This window comes from Corythoichthys intestinalis, chromosome 4 (genome assembly GCF_030265065.1).
Source record: "Corythoichthys intestinalis isolate RoL2023-P3 chromosome 4, ASM3026506v1, whole genome shotgun sequence".
Taxonomy (NCBI): Eukaryota; Metazoa; Chordata; class Actinopteri; order Syngnathiformes; family Syngnathidae; genus Corythoichthys; species Corythoichthys intestinalis.
In genome coordinates, this window is record NC_080398.1 from 19,501,955 (window position 1) to 19,525,496 (window position 23,542).

At 39.0% G+C, this 23,542-nt stretch overlaps 1 protein-coding gene across 3 annotated transcripts in view; it reads left to right on the top strand.

Annotated features, from left to right (window-relative positions):
• The window catches only part of LOC130914938 (uncharacterized), a 49,287-nt gene extending 39,284 nt beyond the window's left edge, over positions 1-10,003 (top strand). Inside the window, exons 1-2 of one of the 3 annotated variants that reach the window (XM_057834539.1) lie at positions 8,515-8,620; positions 8,830-10,002. In XM_057834539.1, the coding sequence (XP_057690522.1) occupies positions 8,842-9,420 (579 nt within the window). In that variant the 5' untranslated portion in view covers positions 8,515-8,620; positions 8,830-8,841 and the 3' untranslated portion in view covers positions 9,421-10,002. Of the gene's footprint in view, positions 1-8,514; positions 8,621-8,728 lie in introns of those variants that run through there. The other 2 variants (XM_057834537.1, XM_057834540.1) reach the window with 2 other exon arrangements.
• The last annotated feature ends 13,539 nt before the right edge of the window (positions 10,004-23,542 follow it).

Sequence of the window (23,542 nt, forward strand, 5' to 3'; positions counted from 1 at the left end):
CCTCATTAAAATATGGAAACCTATACATTTTAGGGTGGTTTTACTTAAAGCAGATACTGTTTTTTCATCTGTGTGATTTTGACAAAGCGCAGATCACATTTGATGGTGATTTTATGCAGAAATGTGAGAAATTCCAAAAGGTTCCGATACTTTTTCATACCACTGCAATTTATGGAATTAAATTTTGCTGTCTTGCTGTTTGCAGACGTAGTTCCGGTAGTTTTATTAAGCCACAATCTTTGACCAGTTGTGTTCAAATGGATTAGGGATATGATCCTTGCCAGACCTCCCAGTCAAAACGGAATGGACATCTATCGGTGTCAATGACAGCCAATGAGTGAAGAATCGAGTTTATTATAACCAAGATCTGTTTTGTTTTTCCTGATGGGGAAGCTATGACATGCAGAAAAGCCCTGGTGACTCTCCCTGGCTGGACTTTACAGAGTCTGGTAGATTGTGCGCCAGTGGAAATCCAATAAATAAGCAAAATCTCTCTACTCCCGTCGGAAAGAGGTGAAAGGTTGGAACTATATTTTGTGAGGCTGTCCATGATAAAGTGCAGGCTGTTCTCGCCAGAATAAAGAAAAAAAACGTACGTCAGGGCAAATGTATGTGTAGCTTTAGAATGTGGCTGGAAAATTGTCAACTTCAAACACAATGTGGCACTTAACCTCTTGAACATTCTCATGAGGTCATGTTGCAAAGTGAGAGTGGGAAAGAATCAACACTCTCACATGGATGAAATTTCTCCTTTTTCCTCTTGCACTTCCTCTTGTACAGCATATCAGTTGCTATATCCTGTCCTTCGTCAAATGTCACACAATTTCACCCTCGCAGCCCCAGTGAACTCTTCCTTATCAGGATGCAAAATGAGAAAGGATCTCCAGTGTACTCTATTCATCCTTTACTATATTCTCTATCAAAGCTCCCTTTTTTTACCCCTTCTTGACAAGTAGCAGCCCTTTGCCCGTAATGTCAGTTTTTAGCTGCTAATAAAGTCACACTTGAGTGTCATTCTTCACTTTATCATTTAGATGACCTCTAATAAAACCACTCAACCCCATAACCCAGATGTGAACTTGACCCTGCCCATACTCCCAACTCCTGGAAGTCATTATCAGTGGCCTATTGGTTTCATAGGAAACAACTGGGCAGAATTTCCTGGCAGACAACATAAGTGAGAATGAATGACTGTATCTTCATGGACCAGTGGGAGGTTTTGAGCTCCTCCAGGAGTTGTAAGACAACCCTGAGATCATTAGCTAGTGAAGAACAATCAGTAATTGGGCCCTTTGTTGGGTATAGAAAAGTGATTAGTTTATAGATAATGACACGATGTGCTTGCAAGAGGACGTTTCATGTTAAAGGCTTTTTGAAGTCTGACCAAAGTGTCTAACCGTGCAGTTTGGAACAGTGCACCATGCGACTACAAGTAAAGATGTCCACAATCCGTTCACATCATTAAATCAGATCTGAACAGGTCACTTTTAGAAGATCAAAACAGAGTGAAAAAGAGTGTTTTTAATTTTTTTTTTTTTTTTATCTGAGAAGTTAAGTTAGCTACGTCAGATTTACTTGCAAAGTGTAAAATTAATGTATTGGCCTTTTTTTAGAACTTTTGCTGTTACTGCAATTACTGGAAATTCTATGCAATTAGTGTTGTTTTCACCAACGATGACGAAAATATTTCGTCGACGAACAATTTTTTTCATGACGATGATGCATAGACTTCACCATCAGTTGATGAGACAGCTCCTACAGACTTTGTGCCACGACATCCCGTAGGGGGTGGGGCCCGGGCAGAGCATTGCGGTGGCTTTCACTGTGATAAACTCAAACACACGCTGCGTTCTAACGCCGGATTTAGGTGGAAACAAGACGAAAGTTTGATTGCATGCAAGCAGGCAGGAGTGTCTCGAGTGATTTAGTCGAGGATTCAAGGTAATTATAATTATTATTAGGGGTATCAAACGATTAAAATTTTTAATTGAGTTAATTAAAGCTTAAAAATTAATTAATCGTAATTAATCGCAATTAATCGCAATTCAAACCATCTATAAAATATGCCATATTTTTCTGTAAATTATTGTTGGAATGGAAAGATAAGACACAAGATGGATATATACATTCAACATACGGTACATAAGTACTGTATTTCTTTATTATAACAATAAATCAACAAGATGGCATTACCATTATTAACATTCTGTTAAAGCGATCCATGGATAAAAAGACTTGTAGTTCCTAAAAGAGATGTTAGTACAAGTTATAGAAATTCTATATCAAAACTCCTCTTAATGTTTTCGTTTTAATAAAATTTGTAAAATTTTCAATCAAAAAATAAACTAGCAGCCCGCCGTTGTTAATGTCAATAATTACTTACACAATGCTCATCTGTGCTGAAGCCTATAAAATCAGTCGCACCCAAGCGCCAGCAGAGGGCAGCAAAACTCCGAAAAACACAACAAGTACACCTTTCACTGTGCTCTCATTTTAATCTGTTTGAGCGGGGCATTTGTGCGTTAATTGCGTCAAATATTTTAACGGGATTAATTAAAAAAATTAATTACCGCTCGTTAACGCGATAATTTTGACAGCCCTAATTATTATATAAAATAGCACCATGCATGCACTTTGAAACGCTGTTAAAAAAAAAAAAAAAAAACCTGAAATGAATGTGAAATGTATTTACTTGAAATATTGCTCATATGGAGCAGTGAGAAAACCGAGCATTCTCCGGCTTATCCTTCAATCCATTTTATTTCTTTATGACTGTTGTCAAGCCCGACACTTCCCCAAAACCGTGTTCAAGGCAAGCTAGGCGCTAACGCTCAGCTGCACCGCTACCGTAGCGCCCTGTCTCTCACGCTCTTTGACGTCGTAATTGCTGCATGAATTCCGATTTGGGAGACTTGACAGTCCACACCGCCACAACATTCTGGAAAAATGTGGCCCAGATCGGATTTAAACCACATACGAAAGTGACCCAGGTCGAATTTGAAATGGTCTTTCTGGGAGAAGAAAAAATTTAAACTGGGGGGCATTAAGAAAAAAAAAAAAAAAAAATGTTTTTTAAACAACAAAACCCTATCTGGAGGTGAGAGCACACGAGAGCAGAATTACAGATGCCATGATTTAAACGAGATACTGTATTATCGCGTACTTACCTCGTTTCGATCCAAAAACTCCATGTATCACTGAGTGTCAAGACACAACTGTGAATGGCCACAGCTAGATTTTTTTTTTTTAGGATTTTATGGGTGAAATATTGTAATAAAACAAAGGTCGCGATGCAGAAATCGCAGACATCAAGGAATGGTTGATATTTTCTTTTTCAGATATTTACAGGGCTGTCAAACGATTAAAATTTTTAATCGAGTTAATTACAGCCTAAAAATTAATTAATCGTAATTAATCGCAATTCCAACCATCTATGATCAAACCATCTAAAATATGCCATATTTTTCTGTAAATTATTGTTGGAATGGAAAGATAAGACACAATAATAATAATAATAATAATAATAATAATGATAACACATTTTATTTCTAGAGCGCTTTTCAAAACACATAAAACCGCTTCTCAAGAGACATGGAATCACAGTATGATAAAAAGGTATTAAAAGGATAAAAAATTTAAAGTACAATAAAAATAAGTAAAAATATAACAGAGCTAGGGGTTATGGTGTGTAAGAAAGAGTGAACAGGTGTGTTTTCAGTCTAGATTTGAAAAGACGGATATATACATTCAACATACGGTACATAAGTACTGTATTAGTTTCTTATAACAATAAATCAACAAGATGGCATTAACATTATTAACATTCTCTTAAAGCGATCCATGGATAGAAAGACTTGTAGTTCTTAAAAGATAAATGTTAGCACAAGTTATAGAAATTTTATATTAAAACCCCTCTTAATGTTTTCGTTTTATTAAAATTTGTAAAATTTTCAATCAAAAAAGAAATTAATAGCTCGCCATTGTTGATGTCAATAATTACACCATGCTCACTCATGGTGCTGAAAGCCATAAAATCAGTTGGACCCAAGCGACAGCAGAGGGCGCCAAACACCAAAAAACAAGTAACAAGCGGACATTACACTCTGCTGTCATTTTAATCTGTTTGAGCGGGGCATGTGCGTTAATTGCGTCAAATATTTTAACGTTATTAATTTAAAAAATTAATTACCGCCCGTTAACGCGATAATTTTGACAACCCTTATAACCCATTATTTACCCTTTTAAACTTTTTTTTTTCTCCCAATTTTTCTTTGTTTGGATCGATTATTTATCATCTAACATATCGGAGAAAATGTGACAGTAACAAAAAAACAATTAAGCGATAGTTATGAGGTAGATATCCGTGACTTTTTTACAGACGCCATTTTTTTCATTGTGACATAATTTGTTTAAAAGTTTAAAATATGTGAGTAATTTTTTAAAGGTTTTTTTTTTTGTAACGAAAAATGAGACATCAATTCATGATTCTAAGCTAAAAACGACAGACATTTTGAATAATATCATTAATTACCTTCGTTTTATGGCTGGGTTGAAACAAAAGCGGTTGCGTGACGTCTGTAAATGGGGGTTTTCAGGGTAAAACGGACAAATTGAAAATAGTTCGGGGGCTTCATGCGCCATGAATCTGCTATGGCAGCATCTAGGCACATTGTTCTATCAAACACAACAGTTGTTTTGGCTTAAAATACAGCAGTTTCTTTTAAAGAGGAGTGCAAGAGCAGAAACTGCTTTTTCAGTTTTGTTTGTGTTATCCGCCATATAGACAGTGTTTGGCACGTTACTTTGAAAAAGTAATTAGTTACAGTTACTCACTACTTCTTCCAAAAAGTAACTGAGTTAGTAACTGAATTACTCTATAGTAAAAGTAACTAGTTACCAGGGAAAGTAACTATTTCCGTTACTTTAAAAAGAAGTTGTTGTATGTCAAAGAATTTGAAATTTTCTGAGCAGTATTCGACTCAGTTGAATAGAGAAGAACAGACAGGTAGTTCTGTTATAGAACCTTGTAATATTTATTGCACCTCACCGGCAGCAGATTTATCCTACATTTGAAGTGCAACGAAAATAAACAGATTTGAATTGCTTACCACAGATGTCGACAAAAGCTTTGCCCTGGGACATAAATTACACTTTACATGCACGTTCTTTACTTTAATTTTGACCAACTTGAAATAGTGTTTATATCTCCACCTCGTAAAGGACAAATTTTCCTCTGAATGCCCTGCCATCATATCCCTCTGCATCTGTTTTGCGTGTGTGTGTTTGCCGCACGCGCTGTTCCGGTTTGTGTGTGAAAACACCGGCTCTGGAGTACGTGCGCTTTTTGGCTCGAGCGTTTACGTCACAGAATGGAGGCTCACGTGAGATTTGACAACAACGCAGCCATATTGGAAGCAGGTCTGGCTCGCGGGACATTAAACTTTAACTTGCCAGTTCGATAAAGAGACAAACTCGTTACTAAGGCGAAGAACAGATATATCAAACTTAAGGATGTGAACAATGTTGACCCTTACGAGCAAGCCGAAGACAAAAGGAGTAAAGATGTCGACGGGCTTCCACAATTACGCGAAATGGACATTCTGCTGTATTTATTGTGTGGTGTATGTTGCTAAATATGGAGTCACAGGAGTGCCAAAATTAAAAATAAATAAATACATGAATAAATAAATAAATGAATGAATAATTAAATATAAAACGGTATACTTTGTCATTGACATTTACTTTTGGTCATTAACAACCACAAACGGAAAAAACAATGACAATATTTTTCATTGACTTTTACTTTCTGTCATTGAACACTACAAACGGAAAAAAAACAATGACAATTGTATTTTTTGCCTTTGCCTTTTCTGTTTGGCTTTCACATTGTCATTGTCATTTGTCGATTGCCTTTCCTCTTTGGGAATGTAAATGACAAATGCGCAGAGAAACGGTCTGTCAATCAAATGACGTTGGGAGGGGCTTTCCAACCAGGAATAGAAGTCGATAACTGAATATTCCTGGTTTAACTTTCCGCACATGCGCTGTACGGCTACCCAAGCGCGACCGCGGCTGCTTTGTGTGACTGCACTACGCCACTTCCTTTTAAATGTAATCCTGCTTATGGGGAAATTTTTTGTGCATAAGTGTAGGTTTTTTAAAACCAAACCGTGTATGGCTCACTGGCGAAATGAGTTCTCTATACATTGCAAAGTTTTGAATGTGATCGATGGGAAGGCCCAGCATTTGTTTTCTTTATTCAAACATTTCAAGTTGGTTTAGGAAGTTGATTTTTTTAATTTTTAATTTTTTTGTTGTGGTGGTTGTTGTTGTCGTTGCCATTGGTTGTTCGGTTATGCTCACTCTATAATATTGTATTTGATGTAGATACTTGAGTGCTTTGTTTTGTGTGTATATTGTTCAATTAAGAAAAAAAAAAAAAACTACATCACTTCCTCCAATGTCGTCATGATTATAAACGCAAAGATTCGGACATAGAAAATAATTATTCTTTGAATGGTCTGGCAAGTGTGTCGAATAATATATTTTATAATATATTGTAGCGTTGCCGGGGCTGTCATCAATAGGGATGGGAATTGATAGGATTTTTATGATTCCGATTCCATTATCGATATTGCTTAACGATTCGATTCTTTATCGATTCTCTTATCGATTCTAATTTGGGGGAAAAGAACAAACGTTTTGATTGGCATCGAGTTTGTTTAATCAGAAGTCACAACCTTACAAACTCACAACGAGATCAAAAGAGGCCCAAAGCCTCAATGTTAACTGTGGCAATAAGTGGCAAATACACAAGAATGTGTAACATTTTACTGAAACATTTATCTAATAGAAATAAAAAATATTGGTACATATTGGCAGATAGGTTTTTGTTCTGCCTTTGGCAATATGTGTTAAAGCAGGGGTCCCCAAACTTTTTCCTGTGAGGGCCACATAACTTTTCCCTTCTCTGATGAGGGGCCGGGGTCAGTTTGTTACAGAAAAAGTGTGACGATTGCAGAAGTGCATAAATGTAAAAAAATATTGTTTTTCAGAAAGCCACAATCAAATAACCCTTTCTGGATTCTTTATAATAATAATAATAATTAATAATAAAAACACTTAATTAGATAGATAATAACCAAATAACCCTCTCTGAATTCTTCAAGGAAAAGGCCAGAAAATAAATAACACGATTGAGAAAAAAAAAAAAAATTCAAAATGGCCGGACCAAATGTGGAGGCGGGGCGTATTTGGGCCGCGGGCAGCAGTTTGAGGAAAAAGGCTCGTGTGTTGTTTTCGCGACCAAACTTCCGCTTAGCAAACGCTACAATATTTTTTTACCGGTCTAGAAAAATTTATATCTATCGTTGAATCTATCACGTAAAAAGTCTATCCAGTCTATCCTATCCATAAAAACCGCACGTGCAACTCGATAACCGACGTCACTTTCCTTCAGGTAAACTAGGAATAATCAGTTATCGACTACTTTTCCTGGTTGGAAAGCCCCGCCCAACGTCATTTGATTGACAGACCGTTTCTCTGCGCATTTGCCATTTACATTCCCCAAGAGGAAAGGCAATCGACAAATGACAATGACAATGTGAAAGCCAAACAGAAAAGGCAAAGGCAAAAAATACAATTGTTGATGTTTTTTCCGTTTGTGGTGTTCAATGACAGACAGTAAAAGTCAATGAAAAATATGGTCATTGTTTTTTCTGTTTGTGGTTGTTAATGACCACAAGTAAATGTCAATGATAAAGTATACCGTTATATTTTTATTTATTTATATATTTATTTCTCTTTATATTTATTTATTCGTTCATTTATTTACCTATTCATTCATTTATTTATTTATATATTTATTTATTTCTCTTTATATTTATTTATGCATTCATTTATTTATTTATTCATTTATTTATTTATTTTTACTTTTGGCACTCCTGTGACTCCATACTAAACTCATCAGCGATTCCGAAATTACAAATCGCTACAAAGCTACGAACAGTTTTGCTGCAGATGGGTGCAGGACCTGCACATTATGACCGTATCAAACGGCAGCTCCATCGTTCTTGCAAAGGTAGGCTATGTGTGTTTACTATTTTCATTGCCATGAACCTGAATGCACTACAAGTCTTGGATGACAAATAAAAAGAACGAGTAGACTCGCTACGGCTGGTAGTTTCTTCAATTTATTCAAAGTAAGTAACGCACCGCTTTTGACCGTCAGTAACGCTAACGGCGTTGTAATGGCGGAAAAAATAATTAGTTACATTACCCCGTTACCGAAAAAATAACGCCGTTATTCCCAACACTGCATATAGATAATGGATCCATGACGTCAAGCACAGTATAATTTGCATCATACAAATTCTTGAATTGTGGCCTTGCACAGTGGCCTTTGAATTGATATTGCACAGCACCCCGTCAGTACACGTCTGCAATGTAGTCCAGGTTATGTAAGGCAGCTATGCTAAGTGCTGGCAAGCCCCTCCCCCGCACACTGCCAGACGGGAAATGTACAACTTGAAGCTAAGATCTGACCACCAAAAGCTCCCACATCTGCAGCTTTCAGGGTAGTTGGCAGCTAACCAGAAGCTTCCTCTCTTGCTATAACAAGGTACGGATAACGTTGCGCATAAGAGGTGTTTCCAACTTCCTCTTTTTTTTCTGTTTTATGATGAGGAGAAACACACAGCTGTGCCTTTCACTCATTCGTGTGTGGCAGGAGCAGCAAGCCTAAACAAAGCGCTGTCCTTTGAAGGAGGTGGAGGACTATAAAATCCACAGTTTGTTCTCGCTGATGTGAAGGCATTTGTTTCACTCCAGGGCCGTTGTGTAATGGCTGCTCGCGGGTTTGTATCCATTGTGGCCGTCTACATCCTGTTGGCTCGTCAGGCTCAGGCAAAAAACGACGCTCCCTGCCAGCGCTCCAAATGGAACAGCGGCTACAACACTTTCATCAAGCGTCACGTCCGCTCGGGGCTCCCCGCCTCTCTGGATCAGAACGAGTGGAGAAACTATATCAAAAACAATGGGGGTTGCGATAGACCCACACAGTCCTTTCTGGAGCCAAAAGACCTGGATAGGGTGAGGGCCGTGTGCTCCAACAGTGGCGGGAAGACATACAAGGACAACCTGTGCATCAGCCAGGAACCCTTCTCTTTCGTCACAGTCAGGAGTGAGCACGGGACATGCGGGATCAGAAACATCGTTCGGGAAACCAAACATCTGATCCTGGCCTGTGAGGTGCTGGAAAACCAGTGTGTGCCTGTCCATTTTGAGGGAAACCCTAAAGATGCAAGGCCCAGCAACAATGCAAAAGGCTGCCAAGATCCAGATATTAAAGGCCACGCGTCTAGCTTGAAAACAACATGGTTGTGGTGGTTGGCTAGTGTGTTTGCCATTATGTATGCCTAAATTAAGAAATCACAGAAGTTTCTTCATTTCAACATTTTGGAATTTTCGTGCCCAATGACCTGCATTAAAGATCTTAACCACAAAATTTGACCCTACATGTATTACATTAATGCGGGCATTTAAGACTGTGCTATTTCGATGCTAAGCTTGTTCATTTCATAAGTGAAGATTTCACTGGTGTTGTATTTAAACATGACTAATAAAAAGGGAATTTGGGGTTTATTCTAATGCCCCTGGAACTAAACTGCAGAAGACCTCATCTTTTCAAAAGGTTTATGTATGTGAAAATAGGATCCACTGTTTACAGTACATCTAATCCCGGTTCTACCTCAGTTGATATTCTTTACAGCCTGTCATGACCAATAGAAAGTCAAAAAATCCCAAAGGCTGAGCAATGGTGCCCGTTTCATAGTTCTTCATCGCAGTTTACATAGCGACACATGGCTTTTTAAAGTTCGAAACTAGTGTTACACCGATACCATTTTTGGCCCCGATACCGGGCTGTGCAGTATCGGCCGATACCGATACCATACCAATTCCACCCCGTTTATATATATATATATTTTTTCTCCCTCCCCAAAGAGCAACATAATTGGATGTGAAATCATTGCTATCAAGGCTTTGTCAGGCTGTTGCTTACCTTTGCAAAATAGGAAAAAGACTAGTACAAAGTATAATACTAGCCTAACAGTAAGAAAGTAAAAATAAGTTCATAATAATAAACTCTGAATGAACTGAGTAAACTTTTTTAAACCTCTCAAAAGCCAAACAGTGCAACTTTCATGAAATTATTGTCACATTCTGCTGCTGGTTAGATTGTGTTTTGTTGCTTATTTTATTGCTGTTAGTTGGGGCGTTCCTGACGTCGCACCTGAATCCAATGCAGGCTCATCAACGCAGCATTTAAGCACAGGTGAGCTCAGAGAAGGCTGCTGAGATATTTGCTTTGCTGATCGCCATTTGACATCTCGCACTATAGTCTCACAACATTTGCTTGTTACGCCCCTGCATTGGGTTTTTTCTGTTAGTGTGCTGCACTCGTTTGTAACCTCTACCCTGTGCAGGTATTTGAGTGTTTTTACTTTGGCTTTTTGGCTCGCTGCCTATCGTCTTAGTTAACCTTCGAGTTTGTAGTATTGAGCTGCGTCGACCTGCTGTCACGGACTCTTTTTGTTATTTCTACTATCCCGCGATCGCGTGTTATTTTTTGTGTGCAATCATTAAACACTTGTACGTATCCCCCACTTGTTGTCCGCGTCGAGGTCCAGCCTTGTTTCCGCATTTGCGGACGCTAACAATTATAAGTAATAATAATTGACCACAGCATCCCGTCTCTCTATTAGCCTCCTTTTTTCGGGAGGGGGGGGAGGAGTCCCTTATTTCTATTTCTGAAAGGTGGCAACCCTACTTTGGAAACAGTTCCCAAATTACTGCAGCATTTCTTTAAGTAAAAGACAAAGTTGACGTAGTGAACTGACCAGAGATTGTTGCACCGGTCCAGCGCCCTTCCTCTGGATAGCAGTCCTGCTCTTGCAGGCTCAAACTCGTTGGGTTCGTTCACGTTTCGTCTTCAAATGTTTTATCAGGTTCGAGGTATTGAAACTGGCCGATTTAACTCCACATCTCGAAACTTTCAGGCCGCAAATCTTGCATTCAGCCATTGATTTTAATTGACGGGATTTCTATTTTGAAATATTTCCCGACCGCTGCCATGTCGGCGCCGCCAAACGGCCTTGTCATTGGTCAGGAGTGGCTATTGGCCCGTTCTCATTGGTCTGGAGCAGGCCAATAGCGATAGCTGCTTGGTGTTCACGTGTCATCACACAACACAGAGACAGAGTGTAGTGAGCGCCAGGAGAAAAAAAAAAGAAATGTTATAATAATGGACCGGTAAATGGTATCGGCGCCGTCTTTGTTGGTACTCGCCGAAACCGATACCACCATTTCGGGCCAGATCGGCGCCCCCTGCCGATTCTAGTATCGGTATCGGTGCATCTTTATTCGAAACAACAAACCTAGAGGCTGAAAGCCTTTTTCATGCTGCCTGAAACTTCCCATCATCCATCACAAGATGACAGAAGAGACGTGATAGCCCTGTTCCAAAAATGGCCTTTGCTGCTCAGTTATTTATTTATTAAGCTTCAGAACTCAAACGGATGACTTTTTATGTTGAATTAGTTTCACGGGTTATTCAACGTCAATAATGCACAATAAATTATAGCGAAACGTCATTAATAATTTCTATGCGCAATTATACATCATTGGCTGTGCAGTAGTAAAGTAGGTCATTGGTCATTGTGCAAAAGGTCATTTCACTCCAGACGGAAAATTTGTTATTTATGACGGGGGGAAAAAATACATCTTTGTTTGCATTTTCTGTGCATTTGATGGACGCGTAGTAACAGGCAGAACAATTGAATGCTCCTCCACTAGATGGCAGGAGGTACCTGATTAACTTGTCACAATTCAAATGTCACAATAGTAGCATTCATACGGAGCTCCGGAATACGGAGCCCCTAAAGAGACATCGACAGAAATAGAATAAATTTAAACAATCTGGTGCGCTCTAGAAACAATCTGGTGCACACGAGAAACAATCTGTGCAGTTTGTGGCCTATAGAAGGGAACTTTCTTGTGCGCACCAGATACTTTCTAGTGCGTACCACATACTATCTGGTGCCCAATTTTATTTTATTGAGCACTAGATAGTATGTGCTGTGCACAAGAAACTATCTAGTGCGCACCAGATAGTATGTGGTGCACACGAAACAATCTGGTGCGCGCCAGATATTATGTGGTGCACACTAGAAACGATCTGGTGCACAGCAGAAATAATCTGGTGCGCGCCAGATATTATGTAGTGCTCATGAAGTACTACCTGGTGTACACCAGAAACAATCTGGTGCGCACCTGCAGTTTGTGGCATATAGAAGGGAACTTTCTGGTGAGCACCGGATACTTTTCTAGCGCGCACCACATACTATCTGGTGCCCAATTTATTTTATTGCCCACTAGATAGTATGTGGCGTGCACTAGAAACTATCTAGTGCTCACCAGATAGTATGTGGTACACACGAAACAATCTGGTGCGCACTAGATAATATGTGGTGTGCACTAGATACAATCTGGTGCTCACCAGATAGTATGTGTTGCACACAAAACAATCTGGTGCACGCCAGATAGTATGTCGTGCACACTAGAAACTATCTAGTGCACACCAGAAACAATCTGGTGCGCACCTGCAGTTTGTGGCCTATGGAACGGAACTTTCTGGTGCGCCTTGGATACTTTTCTAGTGCGCACCACATACTATCTGGTGCTCAATTTATTTTATTGCGCACCAGATAGTATGTGGTGCGCACTAAAAAAACTATCTAATGTGCACCAGATAGTATGTGGTGCACACTAGAAACTATCTGGTGCATACCAGAAACCAAATTGTATGTGCTGCGCACCTGCAGTTTGTGGCTTATAAAAGGGAACTTTCTGGTGCATACCGGATACTTTTCTACTGTGCACCACATGCCATCTGGTGCGCATCAGATGGTTTAAATTTATTTAATTGCACATCAGATAGTATATGGTGCGCACTAGAAACTATCTGGTGCGCACAAGATAGTATGTGGTGCGCACGAGAAACAATCTGGTGCAACCCAGATAGTATGTGGTGCACACCACAATCTGGTGCGCACCAGATAGTATATGATGCGCACTATAAACTATCTGGTGCGCACTAGATAGTATGTGGTGCGCACAAGAAACATTCTGGTGTGCAACAGATAGTATGTGGTGCGCATTAAAAAAAGTGCAGTTTATGGCCTCTAAAAGGGAACTTTCTAGTACACTCCAGATGCTTTTCTAGTGCGCACCACATACTACTACCTGGTGCGCACCAGATGGTTTAAATTTTATTTATGTTGATGTCCCTTTAGGGGCTCCGTACGTTCATACTGTAGAGGTATGAGACTTTTACACACATATGGACAGTGTTGTCAATCTCACTTTTTAAAAAAAGTAATTAATTACAGTTTCAAATTATTTCTTCCTAAAAGTAATGAATTTAGTAACTCACTTACCTCATTGTAAGAGTAATTAGTTATTCAGCAAAGTAACTGACGTTCCCTTTCATGTTCAACACTTTATTACATGATACATTCTATAACATCTTTCACATCAAATATGTTTATATTAACTGATTGAAGAATAAAACACTATATACAGTATTTTAGAACATTTGGTATTTATTTGGATCAAATATATTAGTCTGTTAAGAAAACACAAATGTAAACTGACCATTAACCAGTGCAAATTTCTAAAACTGTATGTTAAGCCTACTGCACAATAAGCAGAACGCTATCCTTAAATATTCCGTAAAGTAATAATATTAAAAATTGAAAATAATTCAAGTTTGAGAACGCTACCTTTGAAATTCCCTGCATGATCTGCCCACCTAGCCAATCATCATCGTGTTTTCAACGGTGTCTTCCCTCTTCCACCTCCGACTGCTCTCTCCAGGCAGACTGCTATTGTGTGACAAAATTAATTCCACCAAATTGTACTAACGTACACCTTCACATCCTCAGTAACCGTAACGGCGTTACAAACATAGAAAAAGTAATAAATTAGTTTACTCACTACTGAAAAAAATAACGCCTTTAGAAACGCTGTTATAATCTAAAGCTGTATGCTTATGAATGAGCCCAGGTTGGATTCGAAAAAATCGAAATTGGACTGTTCACACTACACGAAAAAAATCAGGAGAAATCGGAATTGACTTGCAGTGTGAACGTAGATTTACAGATTGTAAATAAAAATGTTATTTTAATCCTTTTGATTTAAATCATGTTAATATTGTAAATGTAAGTACAATACTGTATAATGCTACTTTTCTGAGAGACAGCGAGAACCAAAACTGGTATTTGCCATGTGGCAAAATGGATTTTTCCACGTGGCAAAATTTTTTTGCCATGTGGCAATTTTTTTTTTGCCATGTGGCTAATTTTTTTTTTTTTTTTTTGCCATGTGGCAAATTTTTTTTTGCCATGGGTCAACATTTTTTTTGCCATGTGGCAAAATGTTTTTGCCATGTGTCTTTTTTTTTTTGCCACATGGCAAAAACCACTTTTGACTTTTCTTGACTGAAAAAAATATGTCTCAAACATTGTGTTCTGGTTAATGAAATAGCTTAATTATATTTAATTAGGGAAATACTTAAAATTCTAGGATTTGGGTTTGAATATGAGAGTCAAGGCACATGAAATTTTTATTTGGTAGTGTGCCTTGACAATTTTTCAACGTAAATTTGTGTCCTTGCCCATTAAAGGCATTTGTCCTGCTGACTGACAGCCTGCCAGTCCAGGGTGCGGTCAAGGTTTTCTACATTGTAGGAAACAAAAGACAAAGCCAGTAAGTTCCCATTTAGCTTTAGTAGCAAATTCATGGGATTTTTTGCCTTGCAACCGTTTTTGAAGTGATACACAGTGATTTAACTGGTCGCATTACGCAAGTAAAATGTGTGCAACTGCTGTTTGGCGGTGGTGCCACTTGATCTTTTTGAAAAGTTTTGCAGCACAACTCTTCCTCAACTTTCCATTCTGCCACAGTGCATCATTAAATGTCGTTGCTTTACTGTCTGTCGGCATTCCTCTCGGCTCATTTTCCTCATTAGCCTGACTGTCGTGACGTTTGCATTGGGATGTAAATTCACACGCAAGCCTGCAGCGATGAGGAAAAAACACAACGCGTTAGATGGTTCTTTTGAATGTTTTCTACATTGAGGCGACTGATGTCAGCACAGTGAATTGAAAGACACGTCAGTTTAACAGATTCATGCAATTCAGTTCTTCCAGAGCCACATAAAACGCACCCCAAAAAATGTGAAATTAGCTTTTTTAACAAGAAAAATCACCCTCTGCATAACTGTATGTACAATATTAACGTAATTAAATAGGCTCTAAAGAACGAAACTGTGTGTACAATTTCTTGCTACAATAATCAACAATGTGCCCCTGGCGTGAACCTTCGCCATTACAAGAAGAATGTCACAAATTTCAGATAACACACAAACATGAGGTTTTTTTCACATACTGTACAATGAAGACTTTTGAGTTTTGTTATATTGTCTGTCTCTTTATTTGCATTCAAATATCCATTTATAGGTCTACTAAATACCACGAGAAGCTAGTTTTATTGATGGTAGCTCGATGGACTCAAACGCCAAAACAACTGGAAGTGTCGCGCGACGCATGTTTGTTTGACACGCAAAAAAAAAATTACCGTTCGGCCAAAAACACATATTTTTTGGGGGAAAATAGTCAAATTTCAATACATTTTTTGCCTGACAGTCGCATCATTTACACCTTAAAAATTTCAGAAAGCTAAGGGGCACACACTTTTTGCCGAAAACTTACGGTTCCACCAAAATTTGCCAAAAAATTTCCCATTCATTTCAAATGGGCAAAATTTCCTAGTTATATCAGTGGCACAACATCTTCCATTCACTCCAATTGAGTTCCAATCCAGACCACCAAATATCTACATTGGCACCCCCCCCCCCCCCCCCAAAAAAAAACACACAAGGTGGCACGAATCGAGAGGAAGTGACCCTATAATGCTTGCAAGTCAATAGGAAGTGACCCCGAAATGCCTGAAAATCAACGGGAAGTAACCCGATACACCAATCATAGCATGCAAAGCTACCATTGCCAATTTCTCCATTTATTGCATTTTGCAGTAAGCATCAAGCTAGCGGACTTTTGTTATTTACGTCGTCCGATTGAATACCGACTTGTTTAAACATCCGCTGGGAATCATAATTTAAAAAACCACAACCTTGAGTCTAGCACTTTGTGGCTTTTTTGAATACTTTTTCACTATTTCCTACAACACATGACAAGGATAAACTGTGTTGAGAAGGATGGATGAATGTTCACTATCTCCTACCACTTAGCGCTTGTGACATAAATTTTTGCTTGCAACTCAAGTCAGAAAAATGGCTAGTGATGTCTCCTATCTTTAAAACAACCTCACAAATCAGGTTAATTGTAATGTACCCCTGTAAATTATTTTGCATGTCCTGGCAACATCATAGAGGTGACAAGAGCGTAATACCCAATCGCTACCCAAGGGCGAAGCTAGGAAAATATTTACAGGGTGGCAGGAACTCTTTGAGGGTGGCAAATATTTCATGTTGGTATAATAAATCATCGATTCTTTGGACAATGATATATTCTGCGACAATTTGATTCAAAGGCCTTCGATCAATTTAATACCAAATTGTGAAGACATTTAACACAACTCCAATATACCAAAAGTAATAAAAAATGCAAATCATTTTTGATGCGTATGACAATTTTGTTGAGGAAGCATTTTTAATGATTTAAAAAAAATTTGTTTTAACAAAACGGCTTATCAATATTGTCAGGATTTTGCATTTTGATCGAAATACATTCAATTGTGATTAACAAATCCATTTGGCGGAAAACACAGACAAGACTGAAAAAGCAGTTTCTGCTCTTGCACTCCTCTTTAAAAGAAACTGCTGGAGACCCTGCCCTGCCGTGGGCTTGGTGGGCCGCTGGGGGTCTTGTGGTGTGCTGTGCCGGTTGGGGGGCTGCGGCGGCTTGTGGGCTGGGTTGGGCGGACGTGGGTGGGGGTGGTTGTCGGGTTGGTGGTTCTTCCCATCACTGAAGGCCGGTTGATGGGAGCGCGGGTGGCTCGGGGGACCACCCTGGATCCCGGGTGGGTGACGATGGCTCCTTTGCTGGGCTGCGGGAGGAGGGATGGGCTGCGCTGCCCCCCCCCCCCCCCGCGACCGCCCTCCCTCCCTCCCCTGGCTGGCTGGTCGGGGGCCGTTTCCCCTCGTCTGCTTGGCTGTCGCGCGTTTGGTTGGGCTCTCGTCCAGCTGGTTGTAATTGGGCGCGCTCGGGTGGGGGGTCCGGTGACGGGATTGGCGGTGGGGCGGTGTAGGGACGGTTGCCAACGGGCTTACACTCACAAGGGATTCACACGATTACTGGGTTCTAGATTACAGTGCTGATTTGTGTACACTCTACCCCTCCCAATCACTTAGCTTATAGTCTCCCCTCCCCTTCTTTCCCTGGTCAACAGGCCCCCCCACATGGTGTCAACCGGAAATACCGCCGCATCTAGCTGACGATAGCACCAACATATTAATAGTCAGTGTAGGCGTTCAATGTATTTTCTGTTGTTGCTTTTCTTTTCTTTTCTTTTCTTTTCTTTTCTTTTCTTTTCTTTTCTTTTCTTTTCTTTTCTTTTCTTTTCTTCTGTTCCCCCATAACCCCTTGCTGTTCGCTGCTTTGCCATAATAAATGAGGTATGTTGAATGATCACAATGGGAGTATGTCATACTCTCAATGTGAAACATTAACTGTTCAGACCAACAGAACACTTAGAATTCCATTCTCCGTGTCAAATAGCTGAACAGGACCAGTTTAAAAAAAAAAAAAAAAAAATTGCTGTATTTTAAGCCAAAACAATTGTTGTGTTTGATAGAACAATATGTCTATAGCAGATTCATTGCGCATTAATCTCCCGAACTATTTTTAATTTGTCCGTTTTACCCTGGAAACCCCCGTTTACAGACATCGCGCAACCGCTTTTGTTTCAGCCTAGCCATAAAAAGAAGGTAAGTAATCGTATTTGTTATTCGAAAGGTCTGTCATTTTTAGCTTACAATCATTAATTGATGTCTAATATTTAGTTAAAAAAAAAAAGAAACGACTGAAAAATTTTATTCACTCGCATATTTTAAACAAATTACATCACAGTGAAAAAAATGGTGTCTGTAAAAAGGTCACGGATATCTACTTCATAACTATCACTCAACTGTATTTTTTCTGTTACTGTCGCATTTTCCCCGATATGTTAGATGATAAATAATGGAGCCAAACAAAGAAAAAAACAACAACAACAAAAATGTTTAAAATGGTAAATATATGAAAAAGAACATCTCCACCACTCCTTGATGTCTGTGATTTCTGCATCGCGACCCTTGTTATATTACCATGTTTCACCCATAAAATCCCCCCAAAATCCAGCTGTGGCCATTCACAGCTGACTCTTGACACTCGGTGATACATGCTACATGGAGTCTTTGGATCAAAAAGAGGTAAGTACGCGATAATATCTCATTAAAATCATGGCATCTCTAATTATGCTCTGGAGTGCTCTCACCTCCAGTTAGGATTTTGCAGTTTAATTTTTTCCTCCTGTTCAAAAATGTTCTTCCCCCAGAAAATTGAGATTTTAAGCTTTCCAATGATGTATCACACATGCATATAGGACAATTTTGAAATTTGGCCAAATTGGGTGTCTCAGAGCTGAACTTAAGAGTCAGCTGAGTGTTTTTTCGCCATATAATAATCCACATCAGTTAATTATTACATTCTGAGTGCCTACATATAGTAGATGTGTACACATAGGCTAGTTTCAAACCGTAGGTCTTAATGCACAAATCTGTTTTTTTTCGAGTTTTTCTGACTCAACTGATGCATTAACTTGACGGTCTGAATGGGACAGATCGCATAAAAGTGGACCATTTCTGATCCGATCTGGGTTACTTTCGTATGTGGTTTAAATCTGATCTGGGCCACATTTTTCCAGAATATCGCGGCGGTCTGAACTGCCAAGTCTGCCAAATCGGAATTCATGCAACAATTACGTCAGCAAAGAGAGAGAGCAGCAGGCAGGAAGGCAGCGATAGCTGTGCATTAGCGTTAGCGCTTAGCTTGAACTCGGCTTTTACGCAGGAGGCACGCTTGACAACAGTCATAAAATGAAGAACAGGATAAGCCTGACAATGCTTGGTTTTCCGCCTGAGGAGGCAACTGGGATGGCAAGCCTGTCTCTTAGGATGGCAGTTGCCACCCCATGCACCTTGGTGGATCCGCCCCTGGCCATACCTGACCTCTCGTGTGTTGTAGACACAGAAATGTAAATATGTCAAACAGGGTCAAGTGTGGCTGTAGAAGAAATAGAGGTGTCTGACTGTTATTGAGGAAAAGCAAAAGAATAAAAGAATGAGTGCCGAGTGAGAAGCAAGTCGACAGGGGTAGGTGAACAGTAGGGCGTCAGAAGAAAAGAAGTGGCAACACAATAAAAAGCAGCCGTGTACTTTTAACGAACTAAGAAGGATTCAGGAAAACAAATGCGACAAAATCAAATGAAGGTGTGAATTATGGGAACGGGCACTTTCATTTCTTCTCAGTTTTCGCTCTTTCCTTTTGTCCTCTTTGATTTCCTTTCTTTCAACATTTGACCCTCATTACTACAAGAACCCATTGAGTTATTAGGATCACTTGATGCAGTTGCATAGACTTCACTATCCGCATAAAAAATTTCAAAGTCGTTCCATATTAAAATCCTAATTAATTTTTATGTAAGTATAACAACATTTAAAATGGCTATAAAATTCTCATATTTTATGCTAAATGCACAAAAAACGCCAAATGCAGAGATAATCGCCTATATTTTTGCCACAAATAGCAGCTTTTTAATTTTTTTTTTTTTTATTTAGTGCAATTTTGAAGCAAGTTTTCAACAGCTAACAAATCACTCAATTTTCACATCAGAAACTTAATACTTGAGGAAAGCATGCAGAATCATTTTATTTTTATTCAACAAAAGAAAAATTAATTAGGTCCGTTAATGTTCATTTTACGTAAATATTTCAAGCAAAAGTTACGGTATTGTGTAATCCAACATGGCGGCCGTCACAAAACAGACCTTTTTAAGTTGAGAATTCTTGTAAATAAATGCGCAAATTGCGGAATTTCTACAGATATGAATGTGAAACAGTCTAGATTCTTGGTTGAAAGCAAAAAAACGGGCAGTTATCATTGATTTTACGAAAATATTTCGAGCATAAATTATGGTATTGTGTAATCCAACATGGTGGATATTACAAAACAAAGACCTTTTTAAATTGAAAATTCTTGTAAATAAATGTGTAAATTGAAGAATTTTTACAGATATGAATGTCAAATAGTCTAGATTCTTGGTTGAAAGCAAAAAACGGGCAGTTATCATTCATTTTACGTAAATATTTCAAGCCAAAGTTACGGTATTGTGTAATCCAACATCGTGGCGTCACAAAACAGAGCTTTTTAAGATGAAAATTCTTGTAAATAATTGCGTAAATCGCGGAATTACTATAGATATGAACGTAAAACGGTCTAGATTCATGGTTAAAAGCAGAAAACGGGCAGTTATTGTTCATTTTACATAAATATTCAAGCAAAAGTTACGGTACTGTGTTAATCCAACATGGCGGCCACACAAAACAAAGAGCTTTTTAAGTTGAAAATTCTTGAAAAATAAATGCATAAACCATGGAATTTCTATAGATATTAGCGTAAAACTGTCTAGATTCTTGGTTAAAAACAAAAAACAAGCAGTTATCGTTCATTTTACATAAATATTTCAAGCCAAAGTTACGGCATTGTGTAATTCAACATGGCGGCGTCACAAAACAAAGACGTTTTTCAATTGAAAATTCTTGGAAATAAATGCGTAAATTGCGGAATTTCTCTTGATATGAATGTAAAACAGTCTAGATTCTTGGTTAAAAGCAGAAAACGGGCAGTTATCGTTCATTTTACATAAATATTTCAAGCCAAAGTTACGGTATTTTGTAATCCAACATGGCGCCGTCACAAAACAGAGCTTTTTAAGCTGATAATTCTTGCCAATAAATGTGTAAATTGCAGAATAACAGTCTAGATTCTTGGTTAAAAGCAAAAAATAGGCAGTTATCGTTCATTTTACGTAAATATTTCAAGGCAAAGTGACATGGAATTTATCCATTGATTTTTGTTTTGTTTTGTTTTGTTTTCAAAAGTTCATGCATGGTGCTATGTAATATAATAATTACGTAATTTCCCGAATATAAGGCGCACCCGTGTATAATGCGCACCCCAAATTTACTTGTAAAATTTGGGGGAAATTATTGTACCCGTTTATAACGCGCACCCTAATTTTAGCACCAATAAATAGAAGAATACGAGAAAACAGAGCTCGTGTACAGATACAGAGATGTCATTTTACTGACTGGTGAAACACAGCACAAGCATAGCACATTGGTAGTTCAAAACATTACCGTAAACTGACAATATTTACGGTAATAATATGATTTGACAACTTCTCCAACTTACCAGAATCTAGGAGAAAACAAAACGGATGCGACTTTTCTTTTAAAGGCTGCTGTATAACTTGCTCGTTTCCTCATGATGAATAAATGTTTCTTCCATCGATTGATACGGTAAAACTACTGAACTATTGTTATTTGGGTTTTGAGTTTCCCGAGGGACCGATATAGTTGACGGACACAGGAAGTGTGTGTCCTTACATTTGCTATGCTCCGAATTGTGGAGCTGCAATAAACGTCGACTCAAATGAGTTCAAGAAACTAAATTCTGTGCTTTATGAAGAGTGAAAAAAGCAGAATTTAACACAGACGAAATCATTCGGCCGATTAGTGTGAAGTATTACCGAAACAAAATGGTGACGTCACGTACCGTAATGGTCGGCAACGGGTCGCCGCATACGTTTCTTCAACACAACGTGGCCGTGTCAATGAAAAAAAAATCGGTTTATATATATATGTAATACATATATATTTCTGTCTCCATCCATGTACCCGTTTATAATGCGCACCATGAGTTTACAAGTTGATTTTGGGGGGGGAAAAGTGCGCGTTGTATTCGGGAAATTACGGTACCTTGAATCCTCGACCAAATTTCTCCTGAGACACTCCTGCCTGCTTGTATGCGGCAAAACCTTTGTCTTGTTTCCACCTAAATCCGGCGTTACAATGCAGCGTGTGTTTAAGTTTATCACAGTGAAAGCCAACTGAACATTCTGCCTGGGTCGGCCCCCTACGTGAAAGTGTGATGCAATGTCTGTGGGAGCTGTCTTGTCAACTGATGGTGAAGTCTAAGGTAGTCCGGTATTGACATGGTAAAGTGGCTTCGCAATCTTAACTCTTTTTGCTATTCTGATTCTGTGGAGCGACTTAAAACAAATGAGCATGATAATTAAAAGTACTAAGTGCAAGGGGGCTTTCCAGAGGGACAAAAGGAGTGTGATTAATACAGGCTTCTACATCTGCAAGATGGACTTAGCTTGAGTCATAGACTCACTGCCCATGCTGAGGTATTCTTTTTATCCGAACTCTTTCCGATAAATGGAAAACCGATGCTGTGAATGTGGGAAAGCTGTTTGGTCAGTGATCTGTTTTTATTGCTGAACTAATAAAAGATAAGAGCGTTTTTATGTGGTGGCTTGTATGTGTGAGTGTGTGCAAGTGTGCAGACTTTAAGCTGCATCACCTCCAGTTGTTGGAGCATAGTATTCAACGGTTAACTTCTTTTTACAGTTTAGAGTTGAAGTTTTATGGTTTTACATTTTTTAGAACACTATTTCCATCAAGGGCGTTACCAGGGGGGAGGCAGGGGTGGGCAGTGCCCATCCACGGACACGCTCTGCCCACCCAAAGAAAACTGGATGTAGTAGTAACGGCAGTCTGGGCACCGCGTATGGTATCCCATTCATATAGTATTGATGTGTTCTATGTTTTCACCTTTGCGTTGTTACCTCCTCTTTCACCTTAAAAAAAATTAAATGAAATGTTGGTTTTGTTCCTAGGGGGCGCTTTTGATTTTTTTGGTTTTTTTTGTTGACATTTTGGCAAAGTGTTCACCTGGCTGTAGAGTTTGGTGAGTTTTGAAGCATTCTGAGGGGGTCAAAGTAGGGCTCAAAGCATCGGCGGGACAAAGAATGACTGCTAAGGGGCGCTATATAGTGTATTTGGAATTTGTCTTTACACGGTATCAAAGATTGCACCTGTCTTGACCTGCCTGCCGATTTTGGTGCATTTTGAAGCGCTCTCAGGGGGTCATATTCAGCTCAAAGGGGCTGCGGAACAAAGAATAACTATAATAATTATAATAAAACCTAGGGTCGGTCACCAAGGGGCTTACACTCACAAGGGATTCACATGATTACTGGGTTGTATATCACGGAGCTAATTTGTGTACACTCTACCCCTTTCAATCACTTAGCTTATTGGCTCCCCCATCCCCGTCCCCCTCTTTCCCTGGTT